At 39.4% G+C, this 8,760-nt stretch overlaps 1 protein-coding gene across 4 annotated transcripts in view; it reads right to left on the bottom strand.

The window, feature by feature from the left end:
- The window catches only part of LOC119415257 (ATP-dependent 6-phosphofructokinase, platelet type), a 43,393-nt gene that overhangs the window by 2,489 nt on the left and 32,144 nt on the right, over window positions 1-8,760 (bottom strand). For 2 of the 4 annotated variants that reach the window (XM_037682430.1, XM_037682431.1), the window contains exons 16-19: window positions 8,194-8,346; window positions 2,819-2,983; window positions 1,931-1,992; window positions 979-1,090 (exon numbers count right to left, since the gene is read on the bottom strand). In XM_037682430.1, coding sequence (XP_037538358.1) covers window positions 979-1,090; window positions 1,931-1,992; window positions 2,819-2,983; window positions 8,194-8,346 — 492 coding nt within the window. Of the gene's footprint in view, window positions 1-978; window positions 1,091-1,930; window positions 1,993-2,818; window positions 2,984-5,975; window positions 6,129-8,193; window positions 8,347-8,760 lie in introns of all 4 variants that reach the window. The other 2 variants (XM_037682429.1, XM_037682432.1) reach the window with 1 other exon arrangement.

The following is an 8,760-nucleotide window of genomic DNA, read 5'->3' as shown; positions in this document are numbered from 1 at the left end:
ACATTAAATAATACACATTAAATAATACTAGTTAAATAATACACATTAAATAATACACATTAAATAATGCTAATTAAATAATGCTAATTAAATAATGACAATTTAATTATTATAAATTAAATAATGCAAAATAAATTGCAAATTAAATAATGCACATTAAATAATACAAATTGAATAATACAAATTAAATAATACAAATTAATGCAAATTAAATGGTACAAATTAAATAATACACATTAAATAATACATATTAAACAATACATATTAAACAATACAAATTAAACAATACAAATTAAATAATGCAAATTAAATAATGCAAATTAAATAATGCAAATTAAATAATACAAATTAAATAATACAAATGAATGCAAATTATATAATACAAATTAAATAATACAAATTAAATAGTACAAATTAAATAATACACATTAAATAATACAAATTAAATAATACACATTAAATAATACAAATTAAATAATACAAATTAAGTAATTCAAATTAAATAATACATATTAAACAATACATATTAAACAATACAAATTAAACAATACAAATTAAACAATACAAATTAAATAATGCAAATTAAATAATGCAAATTAAATAAAACAAATTAAATAATGTCAATTAAATAATGCAAATTAAATAATACAAATTAAATAATACAAATGAATGCAAATTATATAATACAAATTAAATAATACAAATTAAATAGTACAAATTAAATAATACACATTAAATAATACAAATTAAATAATACACATTAAATAATACAAATTAAATAATACAAATTAAGTAATTCAAATTAAATAATACAAATTAAATAATACAAATTAAATAATACAAATAACCATCAGACCGTGGAGTTTTAATAACACTGTAAGCTCATCACGACTCTATAAAAAGTATGTTTTAGAGGATAAAAGGATACATCTTCTGGACTGGGTTGTGTTTCCTGTGTAGTACTGTGTGTACTTGTACCTGCTGCATGTGACCCAGGATGTTCTTCCTGCAGTCGAACACTCCTCGACCTTCCTCGGAGTACAGCTGGTAGATGAAGTCAGTGGTGAAGTTCTCGTTGCTGTTCTCGTTTCTAAAACACACAAACGTCACATTTTTCACAAACTGAAAAACACTTGCAGGAAAATGTGGTTCCAAAAAGGTCAGCGCCCTTAAATGGCAGGAAGAAGTAAAAACACTCGGTTTTTTTTTATGTTGATGGAAAAAAGACTTGAATCTTTGTGAACAGAGCTGGACCTCCTGTACCTGGTACCAAATAAACCTCACAAGGTAAAATAATTTAAAAAATCAAGTTCCAGGTAAAAGGCTCAACGAAGAACAACCTTAAAAAACCTACAAGAACCAGAGCATAAAGCTGATTCTGCAAAGAGAAGCACCAATGCAGCACGTGCTTGTGACACAAAGCTGCTGGTAATTATAGCCCCCACATTAATATAAATGTAATTAATTTTAAAGTAACAGACTTGTATGTGAGATGATCAGGTTTTAACTGCAGGCAGGAGGTGCCGAACGTTTGGTTTTCATGTTTAGACACTCGTCTTGCTCCTCTGTGCTTCAGATTGTCTTGTAGATTTAAAAAGTGCGTGCAACTTGCTGCACTGGCTCACAAAGTCACCTTCACTCAAAGTGTCCTATTTTCACAGACCTTCATCCTGCTGGAAGTATTTTAAACACCGACGCGCTGCAGTGGACTAAAATAACCACAATGCAGCAACAACGTATGAAGAATCGCTGATGCATGGAATGGATAATTAAATGATTTTAATTAAATTTTAACAGTAATTTCAATTGAACCCCTTCTCCATGTTGTCATCATCCATCCAAGTTTTCCTTAGGATGAAACAGTTGAAAGCCTCACAAACAGGAAGAGCTTTGAAATCTGACTGAAAACATAGAAGAGGATGAAACTCACCGGAGCACCAAGCCTCTCTGGATGCTCGTCTTCATTTTCTGCGTCAGATGTTCGACGTTGTTCTGGGAACGAAACGAGGCTTTGAGTCAAAGTGAAGAAAACCTGCAGCCTGCACGAGCAGCCCAAAGAGTCTGACACGTCACTCTGGAGAGAGAGAGGCGCAGTGGAGCGCGCTCACCACCAGGGGGCGCCAGACACACACTTCTCTACTTTTTTTTATTTTTATTTTAAATATATGTGCTTACAGTTGTTAATGCTTGACATGTGCATTTTCACAATTTTGATCTATAATCCTACTCCTTATTCTGGAAAAGTCTGGTATAACACAAAATAAGACAACCTAAATTTAAGAGCAAAAAGTCAAACTAACTGGTCTTTAACAAGAATCTAATCTAATCTGAGCTCTGTTTTAAACAACCTTTATCCCTTCTTGTCCTTTTCAGTGTGCCACCGTCTCCAAGCAGTATAACGATTTCAGGTGTTGTGAACCTCCCCGTCACTCCTAAAGATCTCCAAATCGCCCCTGACCATCCGCTCCACCGCGCCTCCTCCCTGTCCTTCACCTCTCTCGTGTTCTGCTCGTTGTTTTGGATGGTTGACCCTTAAACTCATCCACCTCTTGTGCTTGCAGCGTCACCATCTTACCTGTCTCCCTCTCTGTCTTCTGACTTTTTTCTCTGCAGAGCTTACCTCCACATCCCCAGGCTCTCTTCCACCTGCTCCCTACTCTCCCTACAGATCAGTGTCATCTGCAAACATCATAGTCCAAGAAGACTCTGCCGGACCTTCTCTGTCAGCCTGTCCGTCACCATTATTAAATATCTACAGGATAATATCCATAAAGCTTTAGGAAGTGATTCTGGAAATGATAAAGGTTTGTGCTCTGACCTGCAGGTCATGGATGTCAAACTGCTCCTCGTAGATGTAGACGGTGTCGGCCCCCGCAGCCAGACCGCCCACCGTGGCCAGATAGCCGCAGTAGCCCCCCATGGTCTCAATGATGAAGACCCTCCGCTTGGTGCCGCTGGCCGACTGCTTGATGCGGTCACACGTCTGATTCCCACACAGGTTAGAAAGTTATCAAAGGAGCGATTTAAGCTCTGTGTGGGCGTGCAGCTGTGAAACATGCAGCTTAAAGCAGAGCTGGAACAAATCTAACAGCACAACACTCATTTATTTTTGTTAATATTTAAAAATTGGCTAATTGGCTTTTATGTATGTGGATGTTCCTGCAAAGTGCCCTGAAACAACTTTGTTGTGATTTGGCGCTATATAAATAAAATGAATTGAAATTAATATAAAAAGTAGTTGCAAGCAGCCTTTTCTACACGTTAAGACTAAGGTCTGAATTCATTATTTGAGTCAGTTTGGCGCGACGTACTGCACCTTTTTCATGGACTGAACGATAATAAAATGTCAGATGTGGGTCAGATGAGCAGCAGCTCTGCTTTAAATCAGATAAATAAGCTGCAAGTGATGCACAGGTTTAAATGTCAAATGTTTCTGCAGTAAAACAGTAAGATGTGGCTCTTAAAAGAGTCTTATTGACCTTTACGTAAACACATGTCTGAAATGTCTTTAAATCATAAATAATTAGTCAACCTGTGCATCTCTTTGTTCTTATCAGACGAGTGGAGTTCACCAGATCAGAACTTTTAACAACATGCAGTCACGTCCAAAAACAAATGGTCTCTGCTGGCCTAATGGTTTCCAGCTCCACCCCCCTTTATTTTTATTTTTTTGGCAAACGTCACTCGTCCATAAGAGCGCATACATAAGCAAAAGTCCAACAGTCACAGTGGCTTTAGACACAGATGCAACCACCTAACAGCCGAGCCCACACTTTACTGCTGGCTCAGTAAAACACTCGAGTACTCACTGACATGCAGGTGCAGTCTGGTCCGTCTTAAAACAGCAGAATCTGTTTCATATTTCAGGACTGACTCTGGGTGTTGTACGTGAAAGGCTCAATCCAGGCTGCTCCTGGCAGCTCTGACCCCCTGAAACTGGGCTATTCAACTGGTGGCCCGGGGACCAAGTCAGGCCCAATGGTGAGCTCAGTTCGGTCCACCAATGGGTTAATTTTTTAATAAAACTAGATTTTAAACCATAAAACAAACTCATTTAATGACAATAACTGTTGGATTTCTGACCCCTGACCTCTTGACTTTCAGTAATTGTGGCCCCAGTTGAACAGCCCTGATCTAAATTATACATTTTGAAGATATTCTGCATTTTCTTTTGTCTCTGTTGCTTTTGTCCATTTGTCTTATGTAAAGTTATAATATCCGTCTCTTTTTCAAAGTTTTTGGTTCAAATCTGCACACGTGCATCATTTATTACATACAAACACTAAATGTGCATCATTCACCACAAGTCATATGTAATAAATGAGCAGAATTAGCAGAGTGATGTTTGAGGCCAAAATAAGAAACGTTTGGTTTGGACCGTTTTGGCGCACGGCCAATAATGAGCTGTTAAAACAATCCCCGGATGTGAACAGGGTCGGACGCAGAACAACGGAATCAGAGCGGGTCCAAAAGGTGAAAGTCCTTTTCCTTTCTGTTCTGAAAAATAGGTTTTTTTTTTTATTTAAAAAAAGCTGCTTCTTTTCAGAAGGCAAGGAATATTTACATTTACCCAACAAGATTTTTACAAAAACCCTGATGAGTTTAAGCTAGAGCACCGGTACCCTAAAATAATAATTTAATGATCCACAAAATTGTTAGAAACTGAAACATTTGAAATATCCTGATGCATGCTCAATAATCCAGGTAGAAAAATCTAAAATAAAAGTTAAATCTGGTCCTCTGGACGTTCATTTAGTTTTGTTTTTGAATGTCCAGAGGACCAGATTTAACTTTTTTAGATAAAAAATAGAATTAAAAAGCTGAATAATCCTGCATTCTGACAGCTACTATGGCTCTAAGCACCTGTTTTATGTGCCTTTCTTTTTTGTGTTTGTGGAAGAGTGGACCTGTTCTGTTTTCAGTCATGTGTGGAAAAATTATACCCAGGTATGATCTGACTTTTCATAAGAGCGAGAAGAAACACTGAAACAGAACTCCTGGGGCCTGAAACACTTTGGATGAACTCTAATTTATCAGGTGATATTAATCAATTTCCTCATTATTTGCAACACTTCAGACATTTTGACGACATTTGAGTTAATTTCTTGCCATTAAAATACAGTAGTCCCTCGTTTATCACTGGGGAGCCGTAACCTCAAACCCCGCGATAAAGTTAAAAACCGCAAAGTAGGATTACTAGTACAAGTAGTAATTAATTAATTTTAGTATTTATATATTTTTAAGGTGTTTTGAACCCTTCCACACTCTTTCAATATCCTAAACAATGTTTTTTAAACTCTAAACGCTCTAAAAAAACCCAGAATATCATGATCTCAGCTCTCTGCCTCTGCTGCTCTCAGCCACCTGCAAGCGCTCTTGGCCACGCCCACTTCTCTGCTCTGCACGGAGAACAGCTGATCAGCTGCAGCAGGAAGTTTATCCTGCAGTGTGGGAGGTGCTAAATAATTTAAAATAATTAATTTGAAATAAAAAGTCCATGCCGATCGTGCGGCTCATCCGTCAATCAGCCAGTTGTGTGTCGTGTCCAATCTTGTTTTGAAAAACCACAACAGAGCGAGTCCGCGATAAACGAACCGCGAAGTAGCGAGGGACTACTGTACTATTGTACTACTGTACTACTGTACTACTGTACTACTGTATGAAGACTGGATGAAAAAACAAAGTAAACACAATTCACTCAGTTTCCTCTGATCGATGGTAAACATGACGTCAGCTGTTCGTGACTGAATCTAGGCAGAACTTTCCAGTCGTATTTCTTTACCTGTTCAGCCTGATGTAGGTCAGTCATGTGACTCAAGACAGACTGGTTTACATTGAGTGTGGACCCCCATTTCAGTTGAGCAAACCCATATACCCATAAAACTACTGACGTAAACTCTATTTGCAGTTTTCCATGTAGTTAAGGAGAACCTTTCTGCTGGTTTGACTTCATGTTGAGTACAATGGGCCCTTACCTCCACGATGGCGTTGAGGGACGTGTCGGCTCCCAGACTGAGGTCATTGCCAGGAACATTGTTACTAATGGTAGCAGGCAGAATGCACATCGGGATGCAAAACTCCTCGTAGTGGGCCCGGGCCTGGTGGAGCTGCAGCACGGACTCAAAGGCCTGATGATGGTGGTCGTAATAAGCAGTTAGACCACAGGGGGAGTGGGGGGGCATATATGTCTAAGTATGTTCTTCATGGTCTCCCTCATCCTGTATCCTGAGCATGTGTTGTGTTTAAACTGAACTGCGTCAGCGCTACATGCTGAAATAAAACATTGTGTCCAAAATATGCAGCACATTAAAAACACTTTTCTACGTTATATTTAAAAAAAATGCTCCGTGACATTTAACACTTCTGGAACTGCCTCACTAACACTTTTCAAGAGTTTTATAGACAAGCATTTGGTTGAAATGCACTAATTATTCATGGAAATAGAATTTCAGAGAATGTTCTGGACAGTAAAATGGACAGTCCTATTTATTAAAAGTTGGTGTGTAAAATGTAAATAACAACAGAAGTGTGTCTTAAACCTGTCTATAATTAATAATGGAACATTGTGAACGTGTCTCAAAACAGTCGGATGATGGGGCAACAAAAGGCTGTAAAAGTAAGTGGTACAAATGAGAAACAGCTGGAGAAGCATTTTGCAGCTAATTAGGGAGGAGCTCTGGCTTCTCATTGGCTGAGAGGGGAATGGGGGCGGGGCTCATCGTGACTGACAAGTAAAGGTGCTGAAGCAACACGATGAACGGAGGTTGTGTTACGAAGGCCTCGTCTCCATTTGTGTCCAACAAACAAGAAGTTCTGCTTCGGGACAATCGGCGTGCACGCCTCCAAACAAGTTCTGTGTCATTCAGAGGAGAACCGACCCAGACCACACCCAGTGAGCGGCACAAACACGTAAAGGACACGTGTCACAGACATGCAACATGCTCTAACTCTTATCTGGGCCTCGTGCTGACCAGCCCGCCTCCAGCAACAAACAGCTTCTCTGCTGTCTGACCTCTGGCTCCGACATTTTCTGTTTTCTTAACACGTACTTCTACTGTACGGCTGTGATCTGTTACCGTCACGACACGGGTTTATCTGCGCAGAGGTCGGTTTCTTCCATTTAAAGGTCAAAGCTTGAAGCTAAAAGGTCGAAATGTGTCGTGCGTACGTCTCAAAACTGAACTAAATAAAGATTTAGCAGATTTAGGATCGCAGCACACAACTGGGAGAGCAGAGTAATAAAAGTTTTCCGCTTGATGAAACCGGATCAGGTCCAAGTCTGAAAAATTCTGTTTTCACTGAAAGTTTGTTAAACCAGAACAAACTGCATCAAAAGGACATCACAGGTTTGTGTTGAAAAATCATCTAAAGTGTTCCTGTTTATAATCTGTATTTATTAATCACAGAATCAATATTTTATTTTCCTTATTTTAATATTAGAAAAGGTTTTGTTACTAAGGAGCGTTTAAGCTTTAATTACTGTTAAGACTATTGTTTTTAATATTGGGTTTATTTTATAGGGACGTAAACAAATTTGATGAATTATTAACAAGAATTTAGATTTAATGACACGGTGGTGCAGTTGGTAAAGCTGCCACCTCTCTGCAAGAAGGTTGCTGGATCGAATCCCAGCCAACAGGCCACTCTGGGTGCAGTTTGCATGTTCTCTCCGTGATGTGTGGGTTTTCTCCTGTTTCCTCCCACAGACCAAAAACATGCATGTTAGACTGATGGTAACTCTAATTGTCCCTAGGTGAGAGAGAGAGAGAGAGAGAGAGAATGGTTGTTTCGTTTGTCTCTATGTGTCCCTGTGATGGACTGGAGACCTGTCCAGGGTGTCCCCCGTCCCTCGTACAGTGACTTCGGTTATTCAAGCATAAGTAAGTTACCAGTTGGTGGAGGGACAAACATCTGTCGGTGAAATCTTTACTGGGTTAGAGTCAGTTTGACTCATTGGACGGTCTGACCTGCACATTTAGAACCAGTTGTTTGCTGCTAATCCTAAACATTCATCTCTAATCAGAATAAATAAATAAAAACAATTGTGCACCGTGCAGATGTTCGAGTCTTTCCTAAGTTGTTAAGTTTGTGGAAGCGAGCCGTCGGTCAGCAGAGCCCCAAACTTACCGCCTGGCTGGCGTGTGAGCGTCACACGACAAACATTCACATGCAGCCGAGCCCAGCCGCACTTACGTCAGTAATGGCATTCAGAGCGGTGTCTGAGCCAATGCTGAGGTCTGAGCCGGGTATATTATTGGAGACGGTCGCAGGGATCATGACCATGGGCACACAAAGCTCTGAGTACGTGTCCCGGGCTGAGGAGAGCTCCAGTAATCCCAGGTAGGCCTGCAGCAGCGAGAGCCGGCGTGGATTGGTTGTTGTTCAGGACGAGAAACAAATAAAGTGCAAAGTGAAGAAAGAATCATCCAGAAGGTGGGAAAGATGTGATCACTCACTGTGAACTACCGTACTTTCTGCCGTGCACGTCGCATCAGTCCAAAAATGTCTAATAAAGTGGAAAAATCCATAAATACGTCACTTCTATTAGCGTCACCGCGGAAACGTGGGCCGGTGTTGTGGCAAAAATCGATTGCCTGCCAAACGGTGGCCAGGGGAGCGTGCACGGGAGGACTTTAACAAGAATTTAACGAGATTAACACTTAAAAACAATTATTTGTTCGCTTGAAATTACAGCAAAGGTGTGTCTCAGTCTAACTTTTCCTTAATAAATGCACTTTGACGGTAAAATCAGCTGCATTT

Source organism: Nematolebias whitei, chromosome 9 (assembly GCF_014905685.2).
Source record: "Nematolebias whitei isolate Nwh7 chromosome 9, NemWhi1, whole genome shotgun sequence".
NCBI classification, from domain to species: Eukaryota; Metazoa; Chordata; class Actinopteri; order Cyprinodontiformes; family Rivulidae; genus Nematolebias; species Nematolebias whitei.
This window is presented reverse-complemented; position numbering and strand designations above follow the sequence as displayed.